The sequence below is a fragment of the Nothoprocta perdicaria genome, unplaced genomic scaffold, assembly GCF_003342845.1.
Source record: "Nothoprocta perdicaria isolate Ctin4 unplaced genomic scaffold, notPer1 scaffold_150, whole genome shotgun sequence".
Taxonomy (NCBI): domain Eukaryota; kingdom Metazoa; phylum Chordata; class Aves; order Tinamiformes; family Tinamidae; genus Nothoprocta; species Nothoprocta perdicaria.
The window spans coordinates 150,934-172,201 of NW_020454650.1; the positions used below are offsets into that span (position 1 = coordinate 150,934).

At 43.5% G+C, this 21,268-nt stretch overlaps 2 protein-coding genes across 5 annotated transcripts in view; both read left to right on the forward strand.

The window, feature by feature from the left end:
- Window positions 1–3,531, forward strand: part of MYRIP (myosin VIIA and Rab interacting protein) — a 119,065-nt gene extending 115,534 nt beyond the window's left edge. For all 4 annotated transcript variants that reach the window (XM_026034825.1, XM_026034826.1, XM_026034828.1 and 1 more), the window contains one exon: window positions 656–3,531. In XM_026034825.1, the coding sequence (XP_025890610.1) occupies window positions 656–688 (33 nt within the window). In that variant the 3' untranslated portion in view covers window positions 689–3,531. The remainder of the gene's footprint in view (window positions 1–655) is intronic.
- Window positions 3,532–14,744: 11,213 nt separating this feature from the next.
- On the forward strand, window positions 14,745–20,854 carry EIF1B (eukaryotic translation initiation factor 1B). The gene is made up of 4 exons (XM_026034820.1): window positions 14,745–14,917; window positions 17,683–17,846; window positions 18,321–18,422; window positions 19,035–20,854. Exons 1-4 carry the CDS (start codon window positions 14,887–14,889, stop codon window positions 19,077–19,079), a joined length of 342 nt encoding a protein of 113 aa, XP_025890605.1. The 5' UTR covers window positions 14,745–14,886; the 3' UTR covers window positions 19,080–20,854.
- The last annotated feature ends 414 nt before the right edge of the window (window positions 20,855–21,268 follow it).

The following is a 21,268-nucleotide window of genomic DNA, read 5'->3' on the forward strand; positions in this document are numbered from 1 at the left end:
ACAGGTAGAGATACAACAGTATTTGTGTAGGCAGGGACATTTCATCATCTTCACAAGACTTCTCTTAAAACTTTTGGGAAAAAGAATAGAGCCCACTGAGCCAGTTCTGAGCAAATATGAGCAGTGTCACAGAAGCTACCTGGCTAGTGTAGTAGCACTGTGTTCCTGAAGTTGCTGGTGTGTACTATCAGTCTGACCCCTATTTTATGAATGTCACCTTCTATGAATGTGTCCTAACAGCCAGGTTTCCAGGAATATATTTCCCTTTTATAAAAAAAAATAATAATTGTTTCCTACAGTTCCAACTTCTGGCCAAGACTTTTGCCATACCAACTGCAGTGTATAAACTAGGTAGCTGAGACTTACATTGAATCTCATTGATTTTTCAGAAATGTTCAAAGGAAGCCTAAGTAAAATTTAAGGATTAGATAGGTCATGCATTGGCTCTGCAGGGTTTGAACGGATAGGTTTCACCACATAACTGTGAATCATTTCTTCTAGGGAGGCTGTAGAGACACRTGTAAAAAAAATGAATCTCTCAAAGCATTCTGCTGCTAGATATATGGTGGGAGAGAGAGAGGACTTGGCTGTCCAGAGCTTTAGGAGATTGGTGCTGTTTTGCTCATTTGTTTTTTCCTGTTCCTCTCCATTCTAGGAACCTGCTATAGGATCTGCTGTGATGTACTAAACTTCTACATCTCTACTGCCAATAACACACTGCCTAAGGCTGTACACTAGAGTGCCTTTACTTAACAGCCATTGTGTATGTCCAATTGGAAATGGGCTCTCAAGAACCCACAATGCCTCAGTTATAGGGCTTCGTTTGGATACCTCACTGAGAAAGCTGTCCAAGTCTTCAGCATTGTGGTCTGCTAATGGAAACTCTGCCTTAAAGTTCTCACAAGACTCTAGAAAGGATGCTGAGTTTCAAAAGCAAGGCTCCACATTTTAAGATGCACTTTTTCTCCCCATCGATTGTACTAAAATGTCGTCTTTGAACTGCAGTATGTTTTTGTACACTTAGTCATAATTATAGGCCARTATTTCATACAAAAAGAAAGAACAAAGCAGACTCGTGATCCATATTTGCTGGCCTCTTACTATCCACATAGGCATCTGTCTTGTCRAGCAATAAGAACAACTCTGTGCAGYGAGCACTGCTTTTCAGCTGCTTGGTGGGAGCGGAGAACTGATGTACCTAGCTGTGCTCCCCGGGAGTCAGGGGAAGGTTTGAGGAGGTTTGCAGGGTGAGATCTGCAACAGGCAAAGGCTTTTCTGAGCACTGAGCGTGTGTCTGGCGGAGATGCTATTCTAGCTCCCAAGCTAGCTATTGGCACCGGAGGGGATCACGGATGTCGTGTTGCACTGTGAATTAATAGTAAGCAGCACGTGGGAACCCGATATCTGGTGASCTGTAATCCTGGTGTCTGGGCACATCTGAACACTGTTGCAAAACTAACACTTCTGTGTGTCCCGTTATTTTTGGGAGCATCATCCGCTTCGCAGTGTCCAACTACACTGTAGTTCAGAATAGTCTGACCAAATCTTTAAGATTTGAAAAAGTGAAATAACTCTGGATTAGATCTCTGTAGACTCGCTGGTTGTTGTAGCATGGGTACAACCTAGAGAAGATTCCCTTCTGCTGTTCCTTGTCTTTTCCAAGGAAGAGACAAATTCGGGCAAATGCAGCCTGAATGCATTTTCCCTCTGCTCCTCTGTAGCCAACAGAGAGTAGCTGGGGCTTGTCACTGTGACTTGCTGTGACTGGGCCAATGACAGCTGGATTGTGATTAATAACATTTCTTTTTCTTTTCATTTCTGAGTGGTTTGAAAGGTGAGCAAAACTCTGGAGAGCCCTTGGAAAGGCCCAGATGTAGGATTTCCCCCTTTCCTTCTTTGAGGATGATCTTGCCACTTCGTGGTACTTGCTGCTCTGATGAATGTAATGCAGGAATGTAGARGAGATGATAGGCCAGTGTATCCTGTATCTTATAAACGGAATGCTGAGTAGGTACCCAAATGCAGATTGGGCTGATGTGAATGTCCTGTGAAGGAGAATATGAGCTGGCAAATTCCCCCATCAGCATTAAGGAGCTCTAGGTCCAGCTGTGTCTGGAGCGAGATGTCTCTGTCCTTTGCCAGTGCTACCTAGAGAGTCCTGAGGATGGGCTTGTTTAACCCTGTGTTGTTTTTCTCAGAAGCATTACTAAATTATACAGAGATTTCCAGATAGGAAACACTGCAGAAATTCTGACTCTAAACACTTTAGTCCAAATTTTCAGTCCAATTGGGAGGGGAGCAACATGATTTTCAGAATTGCTCATGAGCTTTCCTGAGGGCAGTGGATCTACCAGGGGATGAGGAAAGCCAACCCTTTCCCTGTGCTCTCTCTAAGCATCCCATAGTAGTTTTTTGTGCTTTATCCCACAGCAGGGAAGCAGCACCCACCTTGCCCTCCCACCCCATGGCACCACTGTACCCAGCCCTGCAACACTCAGCGAGTCTGGAAATGGGGTCATGAAGTGCCTGGGCAGACTTCTCGGCAGTTTGGGGTGGTAGAGAAGAGATATGGGGAAAAATTGGGCAAAGTTCCTGCCTAAGATGGGTTTTGGTGAGGCAGGAAAGGATTGGTTGGATGAATCCGTTGGAAAATGTATTACAAATTTATCAGCCACAKTTGAATTTTAGCTTCTCGCTGCATCGGTGTCCAGTTGTATGTAAGGAACCATTAGAATAAATACAGCAATCTTCCCAGCTCGAAAGCACTGCTCTGTCTCGTCAGTGAATTTCAATCTGCCCATAACGCGACCCAGTGTGTTTGTTCTGGGTGCCTTCTCCAACTCCCACGCCACATTAGTTCTCTTGACTTGGTTTGCACAGATGCGAGGGCAGATTTGGGCCCCACTCTGTTTAACATATGTATGCGTATAAAAATAGATTTTATTTATATATGCAATCCAGCAAAGGAGATTAAACAGAGTAGGATGCCTAGTAATTTTTTGCTATTCAGTTTCCTCCTCCCTTGACTGTTCTTGTGTATGTATACAAAACATTCCCAGGTTTTGGTTTATGCAGGTATGCGTGTTATGAAATGTCATTAATGGTGGTTGGTCTACATATTCGTCTAATAATATTAACTAATATTGTGTATGTAATATCAATACAGAAATGACTAATTTTAATAGAATAACTCTTGGCTTTTGTTCTGTTAGTGTGATTTAAACAACATTTGGAATAGGATGTTTTCCATAAGAGGCATGAAAAGCAACTATTATTGTGTTACAATGTTCAAATACTCAGTCTTTGACAGAAAAATGTGTACTGTGTAGGCATTGCAAAAAAAAAAAAAAAAGAAAAAAGAAAAAAAATCCCACCTGCTGTAAGGCATTTGAATTTTTACAAATGTTTATTGTGCCAAATATGTGCAAAGATATAATTTACTGTTTTAAAAAATCATAAAAGCATATGTTATAGCACACAAAGAATTATTTTGTCATCAAGTGATTTCAATCTTTAGTGTTAATATTTATATTTAGATTAATTTTTATAAATGAAAATATTTTAATGGGTAAAATGAAGACTATATGATCTATTTGATTAAGTCTGACAATATAAGCTTGCCTTGTTGTTGTTATCTGCATACTCACCAAGAATTATTGTCAAGAGAAATTATAAGAGAGTAAAGCAATTTATGGAAAAGAATGCCTTTTCAAGGACTTRATTCATAAAGAAAAAACAAAAGTTGTTCTCTGCTGTTTGGATTTGTGTGCACTTTAGTCAGGGAATATGTAGAACCTGTTGCCACATGTGGCCTGCCCACAAATAACACTTCCCAATAAAGGTAGGAGACTCGGCAGCCTGCAGAGTGGTCTTGCCTCTCTGAGAGGAGGAATATACCCACATTCAGTCCAAGCCTATCATTGGGGTTGGCGTGGGAGGGATTCTGTTAAGAACATGTGGTGTTTACTCATCTCCAAACCTTTTATGATTTTTTGGGCTAAATACAATCTCTGTTGGACAAAATTTCTCTAACTGCTGTTGGTCTTGCAAAGTAATGGCCTGAGTAAGAACTCGCCTACCTTCACTCATTGGGAGGAGAGTTGTGCAGCAGCAACACCAGTGTTGGGCTCTTTATCTTCACTTCTCATTTCTGCTATACCATTTCCCATTTTTAAATTAGGATGGCAGTGCAAATTGTTTTACTGTGTCCGTTTGTCTTGGTGTAGAGATGTGGATTACTTAAATCAGGTGATGGTTTAAATGGGAGACTAGATGTTCAAAAATGAAAACATTATTAAAACCTACTTTTTTATATTGGGTGTATAGATGGTTAAAGCAAAGGTTCCTTCCTTCCTTCCTTCCTTCCTTCCTTCCTTCCTTCCTTCCTTCCTTCCTTCCTTCCTTCCTTCCTTCCTTCAAAAAATCTGTATAATCTCATTGATCCTGCAATATCTGTATAATGCTCATTGATCCTGCAATATCTGTTAATGTTCAAAGAACTCTAAATTACTTCCATGTCTCAAGCTGGGTTGATAATTTAGAAATACAACTGGACTAACACAGAAGCTACATTGACAGTGATGATTGATTTTTTTATTATTATTATTGATGCAAGCAATATGGCTAATAATTGGGACTATACATGGATACAATTTAAARCTAGATAAGTTCCTAATTCATCACTTTAAAGTACCCAGAAATGCAGAAAATGTAATAGCAGCAGTTTCATGTGRTGCAGATAGTGAATGATAATGAAATGGCCTGCAAAACATAGTGTTTCAAATCACTTCTTACAAGCTTTTCATCCAACTGAAAAGAATCAAGCCTGTATTATAAATAATAATAACTTATCATAATAAAAATCCACTCACTGATAACAGAACATTCCCAAACAGAAAAAAAGAATAGGATTAAATTATCTACCATGATTAATTCAATTGCCCTAAATTTTAGTAGTAATCCTAAGAAGACACAACTGGAAATCCAAGTTAGTTCCAATTTCTTTTCTGCAGTACAATTCATGGCTTAGCATTAATTGTCAGTCATTAGTTAAATTGATCTTTTTTGGATGTAAGCCACACATTCTAGGTGGTAACAGTTATTAATCAAGWTTGTAAATAACACTTCTTGAAAGTTAATCGGCTAAGCAAACGTGGACATTAAGTCACAGCCCCAGGGGATTGCTGAGGACTGTACATTCTGGTTAGTGTGGAACTGTACATTCATCGTGATCCTTGGAAAGCAGCTTCAGCCTGGCTGGGTAAGCTGGCTAAAGGGAATTTTTAAAGAGAATTGGGTAGTTTAGACCCTTAGTCCTTTTGGATGGTGCTGTGTGATTAGTTGCAGTAGGTATAAAACTACTGTGAAGAGTTTGACTGGCCAGTGGCTTTTTGACTTTCTGCCCTTCAGCAGGAGAAAATACTTTGATAGAAATTCCTATCTGTTTATTAACATGCCTGTCCTGGGCTACCTTCCTGTGAGTGGGCATTAACAGCCTAAGCCTGTATGAAAACCATGCACAGAACACCAGCATTTCATGCTTTTAATGCAGATACCCAAAAAATTAACAAGAGTTTTTTTCTTTCTTCCAGCCATTGCTTTTTTATTTTTAAATACCAACCACTATTAGCTTTGAAACATGACATGGAGGTTTCATAACAATGCAGAGTTTAAATCCCAGCACAAAAGCTGTCTGTTTTTTGGAAAACCTAACATTACAGTGCACAGCATCATTAGGGCTTGGGGAAAAGTTTAGGAGGGATGCAAGAGGATAAAACATTTTGGTAAGTGATAATTACCCTTAGTGATGGTGTCAGTGCATTGTCCTTTACCCTGAATGTGTTTCCTTTTGAAGGTGTTTGCACAGAAGCATGAGAGTGCTAGGCAAGAGCAGAACTAGAGGTGCAAGATGCAGGAGAGGGTGCAAATCAGAAAGAGGAGCTCAGGTCACTGCCTGCAGGATGAGGGATCACCAGTCATCCAACACTTTCTGTTCCCACAGTGCATTCAGRATGAAATCCAGGTGTCTGCTCACAGGCCTTGAGTTGCTGTGGCGGCTTCTCAGCTGCCTCTTCCCAAACCGACCAATGGGCCGAACGCCGCGTCCCACGTACCAAAACGGATCAATCTCAGGACCTGCAATTTAAGGCATTCAGTGAAACATCTATTCCTGCACTTAAGGGTAGTGTTTATTGAAAATCTGAGGATGTCCAACGGGGCTCATTCATAGTCCACAAAAAAAAAMGTAAGGGGAAAGTTTGCAGGACTGCTACCAGACACAACTTTTTTGTGCCTTTGAGGGATGCTTGCCATTTGTACAGCCCAAAGAAAAATAATTCAGATGCAAAATTAATTTTCAACKCTCTGCACTATAACCTGCAATTCTACCATAACCAAAGACCCTGCCAGGGTGCAACATGCTTAAGCAGTGGCAGTAAGGGAGCAAAACTGAAATTCCTGCTATCCAGCCTCTGTTTCTGCTGTGCATACCAGACACGTTACCTCTGCAATTCAGTGGATTGTAGAGTGGGTACCTGTGTGAGAGGGAGATTTCTTTCATTGTGGCACCTCAGAAAGGTGGTTCTCCAGTTCTTTGGACCTTTTCAAAAGAGGAGACATGTGCCATAGACAGCCTGTGCACCTAGCTCCCAACACTCACCACCTTCCCATGCCACATCCAACTATCAGCCATTGCTGACCACTGACCACTCCTGGTCTGAACTGAAGGTCTCTGCAGGATGAATGCAAGCTCCCGGTGCTTTCTTTTCTGAAGCTCCTTAGAAGCAGTTTGAGAACCACTACAGGTTTGCAGAACGCGGCTTAAAATCAGTTGCTTAAATGGGCTTCACATTCTGGGGGGGGGGGGGGGGGGGGGGATATCTTTTCTACCTTCAGCTTTTTAGTACCTTCTCATGTAATTATCAAAAATTACACTCTCTCTTCTGGCTGGTTAAAAAGGCTGTGAGATGGAGATTAAGATCTGCATATAGCACAAGGCACTCCTTTAAGTGTAAGTTGAAGAATATGACCCCACATCACCTTTCTACTGTAAAGAGATCCACAGGGATTTGCTGCAGGCATTTGCCTGCCAGCCGCCCCAGTAGCCCCTTGGTGTACAGGAGCCTGCAAGGTCATCCCGTGGGACTCCACCACGTCGTCGCAGGGGAGCCTCACACTTACTTCTGTTGTCTATCTGGTGTTTAAATGGCCTGCTCTGTCCTGAAGCGAAGCTGAGCGACACCAAGAGCACCAGCACGTAGATGGTGACCAGCTTTAGGGGCTTCGGCGACCACCGGGCGCGTGGTGTCCACGAGCTCGCGGGCCACATGGTGCAGCAGTGGAGGAAGGCTGGGAGGAGAGAAGGGAGCACAGRTGATTTACAGATCTCAGCAAAGGAATGTGTCAGCTCTAAGAGCATGTTCATGCCAAAGCCATTTCACTCCRAAATCCTGAAATGCTGGTGCTTGGGATGTCCTGAGTACATCTGTGTCAATGCAAAACCCATGACATGACTGCAGGGCACATACTGGTCCTGAAGTTGCCACTGCCTTTCTGTGCAAGGAGATTTTAGCAAGTCACTCAGTCACCGATCCCACCCCAAGGATATTGTGGGGATTAATCTGGGCATGCAGAGCTCAGACACTGCACAGCACTTGGTGTCGCTGTCTGCATTCGCCATCAATGTGTGTTCTAGCCATTAGCTCTGACTTTCTTTCTTCAATTGCAAAATATACTGAGCATCTGMATTTTACACAAGCTCTTTACAACTAAATGCACTTGAAAGGGCTGCTGAAAAGGCAAGTTCCTCCCATGGCAGTTCTCAGTTTCGCAGCCAGTGCACAAAAGTACAATTTCCAGTTACGGTTTCACGTACAGATGTCCCAGTCCTGCAGGTGGCCCCTGCAGTGAGAAACCCCACCTGAGGGAGCAGCTGTGACCTCTCTGAGGAGCCTTCCCCCCATCCGTCCCCTTAGCTCTACCCCTAGGCACGCCTACCCCACATCATGCGCAAGGCCTGGTGACACCTTGGGCAGGCAGGAGCCCCTGGCAGTGGGTAGGAGCCTCGGTCCCAGAGTGGGTGGTGGTGCTGTGAGGAGACTTCCCTCAGGGGCTCACGCAGCTGCAGGCAGGTTCTTGTTTTGTATCTTATTTTCCTAGGAACTGAGTGGCAAAAGGAAGAGAAAGGAGCCTGGAGCTCGTTGTTGATAAAAACAGAGGGAGAAGCTTGTGCTACAAGTCTTATCCCAAGCAATGCAGTGTCTTGGTCTCCCCTGCCTGGTCCTGAGCCTGATTCAGGCCACTTTGAAAAGCACTGTTATTTATTAAACTTTTTGTTCTGGCCCTTGGGCTGACTAAGACTTCTAGGAAGCAAATGGCTCTTGCTGCTCCTCAGTAAGTAACCAGCCATCCCTCAGAGTCGGGGTCTCAGCACCTCCTGTTCTCCCTGACTTTTTCCCTCTTCCTCCTTCCTAACTAACTCGTGCCTGTATGGGGAGAAACTGAGGTGCGGTGAACACCACAACGYCCATCAACCCCTCGAGATGCTGAGTCCTTCAGCTCACCCTGTCACGGGACCAAGGTCACCTCAGTCCTGGACCACCTGCTGCCCACAGCTTTCATCCAAAGGGAAAACTCAGAAATCAGGAGTCAAATGGTCACTCTGTCTGAAGACTGTTTCCAACTTTCTCATTGAGCAATCACTATAAACTTTAAAAGCTTACTGATATCAACAAAACTTGACAGAATTTAAAGTCTGAAGAACAACTCCATTCCCCAAGCTCATCAAGAAGCCAGCACTGCTGCCTTCTCCTTTCCGTTTTCTCCCAAACTGGAAAGCACCCTTAAACTGCACTGGGGGAAGTCCTTGCTGGAAACCTCTACAAAAGATCAGCTCCAGGCCGAATGCAGCCTGCGCTGAGGGCTCGTAAGGGGCTGAGCACCGTGAGAGGCACCACTGCCACCATGCCATGAGCTCCTGCATGTGCATTGGCTACACAGGCACGAATGTGCCCACAGGGTCTGCCCCGATGCCTTGGCACCTCGCTTGCTGTGACTGCGAAGGGTGCACCAGCCATGGAGCATGTTAATGGAGAAAAGCAAAAAGCTAAAGCCGAAAAGGGAGAAAAATAATAAGGAAAGAAGCAAGAAAAAGCAAGGGTGAAAGCAGAAGCAGCTAGTGGGAGTCACTCACCCGCTTGCACCGAGGCTGCTCCGCAGGTAGGTGCTGCTCCCAGCAGAGCCAGGGCCGATGCTGGGGGCTAGTGCCTTTTATAGCCAAGGGAAGTGGGCTTGAAGGGGGGGAGCCAAGAGGTGGGCCAGGAGGACGTCAGCAGAGCTACTGCGCAAAATTTAAATTGGAAAAGAGGATGACAAGAGATGAGAAGACCTGTAGCTTTGCTAAAAAAAAAAAAAAAAAAAAACACTGATGAGGGCACAAGAGCCGAAGGTGACGCAGAGGGACTGCATGGAGGCATCAGCAGGACACCTTGCTGAGCCCCATAGACCAGAGGGGGTCACCACAGCCTCCTTGTGCACCAGGGCCCAGCCTGGAGCAGCAGTGATGGCGACACTCCCCTGCACATGCGACTTGTGCATTGCCTGGCTGACACGCTCCATGCCCAGCGCACACCYGCAGAGCACCAGTGACACGGCGTCGAGAGACAGGGACGGGATGGCTGACGTGAAACCCTGAGGGCCGAGAGCAGCCAGGCTGCATCCCAGCACCCTCAGGATCCTGTGTTAGGGCAGCGCTCGCCTACCTGCACCCCAACCCACAACGTAGCTGTTCAAGTCAGACGTGAGCTCCCTGAGCCCCGGATTGTCAGCATGAGAGAAGATGGGAGGGAGCTGTTAAGCACACGGCTAGTTTGGGGGCAGAGAAAAGTTTTATCTGCATGGGGCCAGTAAACAGTCCTGTTTCTAGGAGAGCCATCTCCTCAGCAAGGCTGCTTTTAACTCCGTTTCCTGACAAATGTGCCAGCGCAGCCTTGCTGCTRCAGATCTCGCTGCTCTGATAGCGAGGAGCGTCTTCACCAGGACGTTTGGCAGAGAGGCAGCAGCCAAAGCGGCAGGAGCTTCGCTGTGATCCTGCGGCGAGGCTGAAATGCGGCGCTGCGGGGCGGCCTGGTGACCGCTGGCTGCACTGCAGGCATCCATGCAGGCTCTGCGCTCTGCTCTGCGTCTCCTGAGACCGACTACACAAAGAAACATTTTTTAAACCTGCGCTTAGAAGACTCGACTCCAAGACATGACCGAGGCTGAACAGGAATGCTGCCTTTCTGCTAGAGCAAAGTGGAATTTCAGCAGCAAATCTGTTGCTCGGTTTTCCAAAAAAGATGCTTCCAGCTGAGAAACCTTTAGAGTGAAAATGACTTTTTCACTGGAACCACCAGAAATGAGCAGATTTTTTTTTCTCTGGTGGGCAATTTGTGTGGTGCAGTACAAGGAGGCATAGTTTTAACTTTGCCCTGCCATATCCTTACTCCAACCACACGTCAAAGTAGACAACCTTCCAGCATCTAGTGATCCCCTTGATCACTAGTTACGGGAGTCAGAAGAAATCTCTCCTTCATGTGTAGTATTTTGCTCTACAGATGTATACATGGACACAAATGGTTAAGAAGCCTGAAAAAGCTTCTTCCATTCAGTAGCTTCCATGCAGTAATCACTAAGTGTCTTCCTCATCCAAGTCTTCARGAGTTTACTCAGCCTACTTAACATTACAATGGCAAAATATTAAGAGCACTCAAGGTCCATGGCAGCACAAAAGGCCTTTCTAAAGCTGATACAATCAATAAGGTATTGATTTCTTTCTTCAGCAAGCTGCTTTTAGCATATTCTCTTTGAACCCCGCACATAATCCGTACTTAAAAATTGATCCACATCCAAGAGCCCATATAAGGCTGCACTTCCATTGCGTTGCGTGTATGCATGTAAAGGGTGGCTGCTTGGTAAGTAACACCCTTCATGTTTTTGCAGCTTAGATGTTTTTCCCCTGTTATTCTTCATGCTTATTTTGCCCACCTAATGTGGGTATCCTTTCTCATCTCTAGTGGGCAATTGCTGGAGGAAGGTMTTTCTCTCTCCGGGATATGTAGGATCCTTTCTTGTCTAGTTGATTTGCTGAGTGACCCTCTCATCTTAAAACAGAAGTAAAAGCCAGTCTCACCCATTTACTCATTCTAGTTTTGTTGCCACTGCTATGTGAGCCTTTCATTAGCACAGGTAATTTTCACTGATTACCACCCACATGAAAAACACTGAATAAAATAAAGCTGTGCAATGTCTTCTTGTTAGCACATTTCACTCACTGGAGAATGCTGCCTACCAAACTGAGATAAATCATGAGGACAGCCAACATTTAAAATGCTCTAATACAACCAGCTGCTTCCGTTTGAATCACAAGTCCATCCACTGCCTTGTCTTACCTTTGAGGCAGTGGCCAGRGGAGAACATCTGGGAAAGAGTCTAGAATCAGGGCAGCATATTTGGATGTTTGACACAAGAACACTGTGTCAGGCCCCTGAGATTTGTGCTTCAGAGGGGTCCTGAGCCAAAGGTGCCTTTGGACCTAGTGGACTACTTTTTCCTCCACAATTGCTTCTTAAATCCATGCAGACTCTCAGCATTCAGATAATTCTGTGCTATGGGCATCCCTAGCTCTCTCCTTGCTGCAGGAAGGAGGAGGTCTGTGTGCTTGTTATGACACATCATTTGCCAGTTTTAATTATTTTTTAACACTTTTGGTCTTTCTGTCTCAATGAAAGGCTACTATAAAAAAATTTTTCAGTAATGAGCACTACTAAACTATGTGACAGTCCATTTAAGCTGACTATGCATTTCTCTAATACTGTTTTACTCCATTGACATTTACTGTGAGGTGCTAGGCTGTCATAGAGCTATCAGACAGCTATGTCTACACAGAGACACTAGAGGATGCAACTTCTCAGAAAGGCACCAGTAATGCAGATGTGAAGTGCTGCAGAAAGGAGAGACAGTTTTACAAAGGCTAAGGGCAGAGCAGGTTTTAGGGCAGGAAATAGTGAGCAGGATGAATGGTTGAAATGGGAAATTGTAGGTATCCCTTGGAGGTTGGAGTGGCTCCAGAGGTCTGGGGAGAATTTCCTTTGTTGAAAGGAGCCATCCATAAACTGAAGGTGAAAACTATCAAAGCAAAATCATTTAATGCAGTTGGATGGAGAAATAGCATTTTATTTTATTTTATTCTATTTTATTTTATTTTACTTTATTTTATTTTTGCCAGCCCACCATTCTCAGTGTTTCACACACTAGCATATGAACACTTAGCAAATGGAATGGTGTTGAAACTTCTGCACCAGTTGTGAGTCTGCCCAGCCTTCTGTGCTGATGCAGAGCAAGATGCCTATGTGGGAAATGAAGAAATGAGTCATTGCCATTCTGATTTTGCCTGGTTTTGAAGAAGAGGCCGGGTAAAACTGACATTTCGTGTTGCCTGGAGTTAGAAACAGTCATTCTTAACTGATACCAACTAAGAAGTATTTTATCAASAATTGGTAAGAGGCTCAGATGCACCAATTGACTTTGCAGGATTCATAGGAAARTTCCATTTAATCTATTCAGGAAGCCATGCCAATCAAGCAACTGGATGTGACTGTCATTACCTATGCTTTTCACTAGTATYATTCAGGTCCAGAGAAAAGCCGGGGCTGCCTTTATTTTGGAGTAAGTTTTTCTTTGAGAAACAAGACCATCTAGTGGTTAAAACAGAAATTATCTACTTGCTCTGTGCTTCACTATAGGGCAGTGAATGAAGCTCCCCAGTCTTCACTGAAAGTTTAGTTGGCTTGAAATCTGAAAGTGTGTCTGAAGCTCAACAAAGCTGTATGTAATCCAGGCCCACATTTGTACCTATTGAGCCTTCCACTCAGCACTTGGGTATGTGTAGCCTCCAAATGCACCTGGATACCATAGGCATAGTCACATAGGAGAAGCAGGGAAGATATTATTAAAAAAAAAAAAAAAAAAGAAAAAGGAAGTAGCCTTGCAAACACTGAGTATGTCCAGCATTGAGACAATATTTTAAAGTTTTCCACCATTAAACCAGCAAAAGCATTTTTCCAATTCAGAAGCAGAGCTGAATTTGTACGTACAATCATTCTGCTGTTGGGTTGCCGGATGGAAATTCCTGTTTCTGTTTGCCATTCACATGTACTCATGGGATAGATCGGACTTCATGCACGATTACTTTGTCCGGGAACTTAGGCTGCTCTGAACACCAGCTGCTTGAAGCAGTAGTTGTCCAGGTTTCCAGGCAGTTAGAGCAGAAAACTGTCACTGTTGTGCTGTGTTCACCACAAGTGTCTGCATGTTCTGGTATGGCAGAAAGCAGGACCAGGTCCTGCTGGGAAACAAAGGGTGCTTTCTTGCAGAGAAAAAAAAAAAAAAAAGGRAAAAAAAAGGTTAATGGGATGTTAACTGAAAAGATACAACAAATTTACATAGAGAGGAAAGACTTGCAAAAATGCAGCAGAGCCCGGAACTCCCCGCACTTTCAGGTAGTGTTAAGTTCTCTGAGAGAGGTGCTCGAGGCATCCCGGAGGACATGACGGATGGGAGCCTGCCTGTCCAAAAGGTCTCTCTGTATCCCACTCTGAGCCCTTAGTCCACTATATTTCCAGATTATTGCATGCCCCATGACTGAAGCAGCCATTCACCTGTGCCGTTGGTGCCTCCCCATCCTCCCGTTACTTTCCCAGTGGTGTTTTTATCTGTCACTTTGCCTAGCTAAGCATTGGCCAACCCTTCCCTGCAAGGCAAAGGCCACCTTAGCAATGGGGGTAGCACAGGGCAAGCAAAGAGATTGTACCTTGGGACAATCCCCATGGGAAAACAAAAGCCTCCTTGCAAAAAGCTGCAGAGATCAGGGACTTAGACCGAATCCTAAGCCTAATGCAGTGCTGATCCTGTCCTTGGCACACAGCTGGTAAATATCCTTTTGGTTAAAGCAAGCTGAAGCTGTTATACTAACACACATACATACATACACACACACATACATATATACATATATACATATATATATATACACGTATATATATATATATACGTGTATATATATATGTATATATGTATGTGTGTGTATATATATATATATATATATGTTCTGGCAGTGGTGCCAGCTGTACATGTCCAAAGCCGCCAGTCACCTCCTGATCACTGGCAAGATTTAGGGCACAAACACGTGCAGGTTTAAGTGGAGACTTTGACCACAGGTGTGGCGGGGCAGTGGCAGGTTAGGGCTGTGAGTTTCGACCCAAGCTAGTGACTGGATAAAGGGATTCAACCAGCGCATCCCGCTGCTTCCTGGGGGATCATGTGGGGGGCGGAACATGGGGAGAGCGGAACCAGAGCGACCCTGGCCGCGGGCGGCGAGGGAGGCGGGGGAGACCAAGGGCGGCGCGCGGTGCACTCTGGGATCTGTAGTCCCACCCACCCGCTCGGCGCCACGTGCTCTACGGCCTCGGGGCGGGCAGGGACTCTCCCTCCCATGATGCAGCGCGGGAGGGGCGCTGGCGGCCATTTTGCGAGGAGACGCCGGCGGCGGTGTCTGTTAGTGGTGGTKCGCGGCGGGGGTCCCTGGCGGGGGCCGGATCTGGCCGCCATTATCCTCTTTTATTTTATTTTTTTTCTTTCTTTTTTTTTCTTTTCTCCCCTGTTGCGCTCTCTTCTTCTTTTACTTCTGTCTCTTTCTCTCCCTTCCAGGTCCTGCCCCCTCCCTCCGCCTCGGCCGTGCCGCCCGTGTCCCTGCCCACCCCCTGCTCCGGCATTGCGGCGCCGCAGACGTGACCCGAGCGGACCCCACCGCGGCCTTTTCCCCGCTGCCCCGGCCTCTCGCCGCAGAAGCGCATGTCATCTATCCAGAACCTCCAATCTTTCGGTAAGAGCCGCCCTGCCCCTCACAGATGGGTATTTTTTAATTTATTTATTGAGGAAAAGGGCGACACTCTGTGTGGCAGCCGTATCGGTGAACTCTCATCCTCCCGCTCCGATTTCCGTGGCACTGAAGCAGTTACAGGGCGGAGTGTTGCCAGCATGAGCTCTGCCTGCGTATTTTTTTTTTCTCATTTTTCTCCCCTCCCCCCCGTTCCCTTCCTTCCCCCACCACCGTCTGCTTGTGCTTATCCACCTCATCTCTTGGCCTGTGCTGTCGGTCAGGGAAGGTGTGTTGTTTATACGTTGGAGAGAAACCTGAGATGAGGTAGTCGTCCTCTCACCCCTGCTCTGGTAGGAGCTGCTGCCCTGTCTCATATTCTGACTCCTTCAGCCTTGTTCTACATCTCTGGAGGCTGGCTTGGGCTTTTCTGTCCCACAATTGTCACCCTTGGTGTGAGCGTTGCAAGGTTGTTTTTCCTCTGTCAAGGGAAGGAATGGTGGCCTCACTACTCCGTTTCCAATAGAGAATCTCTTTGCTTGTTGATCTGCTGCAAAGCTGCCTCATCTATATCATTATCCGCTGCTCCAAAACCTGATTTGTGTCCTAAAAATGATAGTGATTTTGCAGATTAAGTTACATAGCTGATAGGCCATTTTTTCTTGTATTAGTRCAGAAATTAGACCTGACTGGGCTTTGGTTCTCCATGTCTCTTGATCTATAGGCAACAGAAGTGAGCAAGTAACTTCAGGATAATGTTGTCAAGGTTTTGATCTTCTGCACCTRTTAACAGTATGAGGAATCACAGAATGCTTAAGGTTGGAAGGGACCTCAGAGGTCATCCAGTCCAACCCCCCTGCTCATGCAGGGTCACCYAGAGCACGTGGCACAGGGCTGCATCCAAGCGGGTTTTAAAGATCTCCAAAGAAGGAGACTCCACAACCTCCCTGGGCAGCCTGTGCCAGGGTTCTGTCACCCTCACTGTCCAGAAGTGTTTTCTCAAGCTCGGGAAGAACTTCCGATGCTTCAGTTTGTGGCCGTTTCCTCTAGTCCTRTCGCTGGCCACCACTGACAAGAGGCCGCCCCCTCCTCCTCACTGCCTCCCTTGAGGTATTTATACACGCTGATCAGGTCCCCCCTCAGCCTCCTCTTCTCCAGGCTGAACAGGCCCGGCTCTCTCAGCCTTTGCTCACAGGGCAGATGTTCCAGGCCCCTGATCATCCTGGTAGCCCTGMGCWGGACTCTCTCCACCAGCTCCACATCCCTCTTGTACCGGGGAGCCCAGAACTGCACACAGGGCACAGGAAATTGTGGTAACTATGATTTGAGAAGTTTGTCCCACGCTTAGCAGCGTGTTACCCAGAGAATTTGTTTAAAAGTAGCTCAGTGTTGACACCAGCATGTTGATTTTACCTCTGACCCTAATCCTAAACTATTTTTCAAGTGCAGGTCCCCTTTAATCSTTTCCTTGACTAAAATTTTCCATCACCATTTGTCTTGCAAACTGTGGAACTTGCAAGGTTATTTTAACAAATGCCCAGTGGAAATGGAGCAGATCTGCCACAACTAGGCCATATTTCTTTCTTGTGGTTATTTGTACCCTTGCGCTGCTAAAAGTTCTTGTAGGACCAGTCTGTCTGCTGAACTACTTCCATTCCTGTTCCCACCCAAGTTTGAGGTACTTGTTTCCAGTGGATCCTTGTACCTTGTCAAAAACCTCATCTATATTTTTAGATTTGAGTTTCAGATGAAAGTTTGGATCATGTTAAATTGCATAAATTTAAAATTGTGAAAATCTATCTCATTAACATCATGCTGATTAGTATCCAAAATTACTAGTGGCGGGTTAAAAACAAAAATCTTGACTTAAAGCCCCTAATGCTTTCAGTTTTATTTGGAGAAGTTACTGTTTAGCAATCATGTAGGCCTACCAAATAGAATGCGTAATTAAATATGTTTTTGTGGAGGRTAGAGAACGGGTAGCATGACTTGGAAACCCATCTTTTCTTCTTACATACCTGCCTAATATATCTCTTAAAAAAGTCGAAGGTTGGAAAAGTTAGTGAATGGATTTCTGTGCAGAAAAGCACATAAATGACTTATTATGATTTCTGTCTGAAATTGCCTCCTGGCAGAGTGATGCTGATTGACACACAACKGCTGTCATCTGTTGGTGTCTGTAACTGTGCCCTATTTACATAAGCAGCCGAGAAAACATCCACAACTTAAATGCTGGCTGTGCAGTGGTTGTTATCGTGCAAGACTTCTGTTTTGGACCTGTAAAGCTGTACATATGAAAGAGCTTTTTATTTTTCTACCATTGTCAGTTCATCTCATAAAAGATATCCCTGCATACCAGTCTCACTCTGCTTAAAATGCATCTGACCAGCTATAACTCCATGTGCATTTAATATTCTCACTGCTGGAAATGAGCATGACTCTAGTGTATTTTTCATRTGCAGGTCTTCAGAATTTCTGGTTTATAAGAAAAAGTAGAGGCTTATGCTGACACTGTAGCAGAATTTCCAAGAGGTTATTAAAGAAGCTAGATACTTAATAGCTGACCAGCAGCTGAATTAGGCTGAATTCATAGGCTAGTCAGACTTAATACAACTGAGGATAAAAGTAATCCTAACAGAGTATCTTTAAATGGGAAAAAATGCTAAGATTTTTCCCCAAAGCCCTTAGTGCAGTGAGAAACTTACCTGGTAGTTTTTAAATGCAGATGTTTTCTTTCGTGAGAATTACCTACGATATTTTTCCTCTTGCAGACCCCTTTGCTGATGCAACTAAGGGTGACGACTTACTCCCAGCAGGGACCGAGGATTACATTCATATAAGGATCCAACAACGAAACGGAAGAAAAACCCTAACAACTGTCCAGGGAATTGCAGATGATTATGACAAAAAGAAACTTGTGAAAGCCTTCAAAAAGGTGAAGTTYTTACTTTTAAGAGTAAAGATACTCTATAAAGGGTTTTGATACCTCTTCAARCTAAGAGGAGATTTTTTTTTTCTTGCCAGTGCCCATCACTTTTGTATTCAGGTTGATCTCCTTCCCTGTTTTTCTCAAAACTCTTGTCACTGGCCAGGTTACAGAGAACTTTGCCAGAAAGCTAAATCTTTTTTTTTCTCTAATAMTCCAGTAAATAGAAATATGTTCTGAGTGGATCTGCTGCAAATCTGCTTGGATTTACTATCAGCACCTTAGCTTTTTACGCATTACCAAATATATCCCATTTGCTATTAAAACCAGCATAGATTAGGTCTAGCCTTGCCTTTCTTGGATTCAGAATTTTGATAAGCAGTTTCTGTGACAAAATTCTGCTGAAAAGGTTCCTAGGTAAAATCTCCTTATATTGCATATTTTAGACGTTATATACCTTACAATATGAATGTTTCTCTCTAGAAATTTGCTTGTAATGGTACCGTGATTGAACATCCTGAGTACGGTGAAGTTATCCAGCTCCAAGGTGACCAGAGGAAGAACATCTGCCAATTCCTCATGGAGGTGAGGCACTGCAGCTAAATACCTTGCAGTATTCTAAACTTCTCTGCAAGCAGTAAAGATTGATAGCTCACACTAAAATTAATCTGTTAAAAATACCTACTGTATTTTCTTTATATTTTTATCCAGAAAGCAAAATGACTTGTTGWGCACTGTTAAATGAGAGTTGGTTTCCAGTAAGAGTCAAAATGCTTTGGAATGTGTTTGCCCTGTTTCAACATAACTTTCTTTTCCCCCCTCTGGCAATGCAACATAAGCTTTTCAGCTTTATTGTGAAATGTTTGATGCAAATCATAATCTTGAGACTTGAAAGCACTGTAGAGAAAGAGGCTGTTATCAAAACTACTTACTAGCTTACTGCTGTAAATTGTGATATTGGGGATTTAAATCATCAAGAAAGGTGCTAGATATAAAAAAAAAAAGTATAATGTTTGAAGAAATTTTCTTTATTATTTTAGTGAATTATTTCTTTTGACCCTAATTCATTTTGGAAACTAKAGAGCTGCTTTATTCCATAACTACAGTATTAATATTTCTTTGATCAAGGTATAGCATTCTGATAACTTGTTAATTAGCTTGTAAACTTTACTGATTTACRTTGCTTTTCTCCCTTAGATTGGCATTGTCAAGGAAGAACAACTGAAAGTTCATGGTTTCTAAAATACTTGAGCTCTCATGAAGAATCCTGCAGTAATTGTACTTACCGAAGCTGGCTGTTCTGTGGAAGATGAATCTTTGCAGTGAATGGACTTCCCTGTTACCTGAACATTTAAAATTTGATTCATATTTGCATGATTGCACGAAACATGTTGTATGTAGGTTAGAAACACATAAAAAAACTGCAGTAAGGTGGTAACGAAGACACTTGTAAACTTTAACACATTTCCAATGGAAATGTTTTAGTGATGATTGTTCAGTTTACTATTCTTCACTTGACTTAAATGTGTGGGCTGTATTAAAACAGTGTGAGTTGCTGCTTAAAAATAAAAGTTTATTCATATATTTTCTGAGATATTTGAAATGTTTTAGCTTAAGTTTTTCACTAGGACAGCAGCCTTACTAATAGCCAAAATTTTTTGTAGTGAGTGTAGCTTACTGCTCATTGAATAAAGTGGCAAATCTACATGATAAGTATTTAGCTAATTAGTGAGCGTGATGTGATTGTCTGCTGTAGCTGTGAGACTAGAGCTTTAAAATCTTCCATTTAGATGTATCTTGGTAGTAGCATGATAAGACATTAATTATTTGTTGAGTAAATAGGTGGCTCTTTCCACTAAACTGACCTGCAATGACTATGAAATATTAGTGTTAAACCTAGCTAAATTAAACTAAGCTGAACTCCTTAAAGCTGCTATTGCTAAGAACAAGCTACACATCTAGGTCTTACTGGGTGTTCCCAGGACATGTGAGAGAAGTGCAGAGGATTCAGTATCCTTCCTGTCTCTGAATGAAGGGGAAAGTTCTTCAGTTGGCTTCTCCTGTGACTGCCTTTCATGTTGGCAAGCAGGCTGCTGTAGTAGCTCTAAGTGTGAGTTGTGAAAATAGGGAAGGGAGCAGGCTCTGCACTAACAAATTTCTTGTACTTGTCGTTGCAGTCTCTAATCCAATGTTATGGGAATAATTTGGTGTAAAAAGTTGTACTGTGATTAGTGGTTAATCTGTGGGTTTTGTTATGGGGTGTGAGTATAGCTACAAAAAAAGTTTATTTAGTCYACTCTGTTTTTGTCAGACAATTCATTCAGTGTTATCTTATATCACTATAGATTGTTCTTCCAAGCTTTCAGCCTAGTGTTTGATGTCTGGTCGCTAAACTACATTTTTTTTTTTTTTACATAAAAAAAATAATTTGCTGAAACACAGTTCCCATTTTCCTTGTGAGAYAGGCGATGAACTGAGCTCTAAATTCAGAAGATGCTGAGCTGGGAAAATGCAGTAGTGGTAGAAAATGTTAAAAGGCTTTTTGGTAATAGCGCAAAATCTCACAGGAAGAAAGAGGCATTTCTTTGCTGTTGAGGCCTCKAATAGCCTATTCAAAGGAAAGGAGTTTGATGGTGGCGTAATTAGTCATCGAGCCTAGGTAAGACTGTCAGTGCCCTTACTTTAATTCGGAGCCCTGCCTTTCTAAACAGTAAAGATCCTACCTGAATCTCTTTTACATTTCTGAATTCAGATACAGTCTTCTATGGCACTAGCAGYGGTTAGAAAGGAGCATTACAGAGCATTCATACATGAATTTCTTGGTCTGGCTGGTCTAAACTAAGAATTCTGCCTCTGAGAATCCAGTTTCCTTTCTGTGTCTTGCAATCTTCATGGATTTTTCCTGTACCATTGATCTTGCTGTGCCAGTATGAGGGGAAGGCCTGTTGCAGAATCTGAATTGTCAGCACAGATGAATTCAAATCCATGGAATTAAAGTCTAATGCTACTCTCGCACATTAGCAGAATAAAATTATTGTACTGAAGTTTACACAGTGTCTGATTCATAGGTATTAAAATGTTTAATCCTTTGGGCTACATAGTACTTACTGATCTTCATTTTACCAAATGCCAAAATAGTAACATTTGCAATAAAACCTTTTTCTCCTGCCTAAAAGAGAAAACTAGGGATATGTTCTCCTCTCTCACTGGTGGTATTAAGTGAGTACTTAGGGGTTTTTGAATTGCAGATGAGTGRCTGATGAGCAAGTCTCATGTGTTACTGAGTCAGTCCTCATTTTGGTGGCATCCCATTAGCTTTTACTACTTCAACTGAGTCATTTCTCCAGAGTTGTTCTGCTTAACCTTTCTCTCTACCTCTATTTAAAAGTTCTTTGTGATAGGAGGAACCTTGCAGTTAGTAGGTGGCTTGA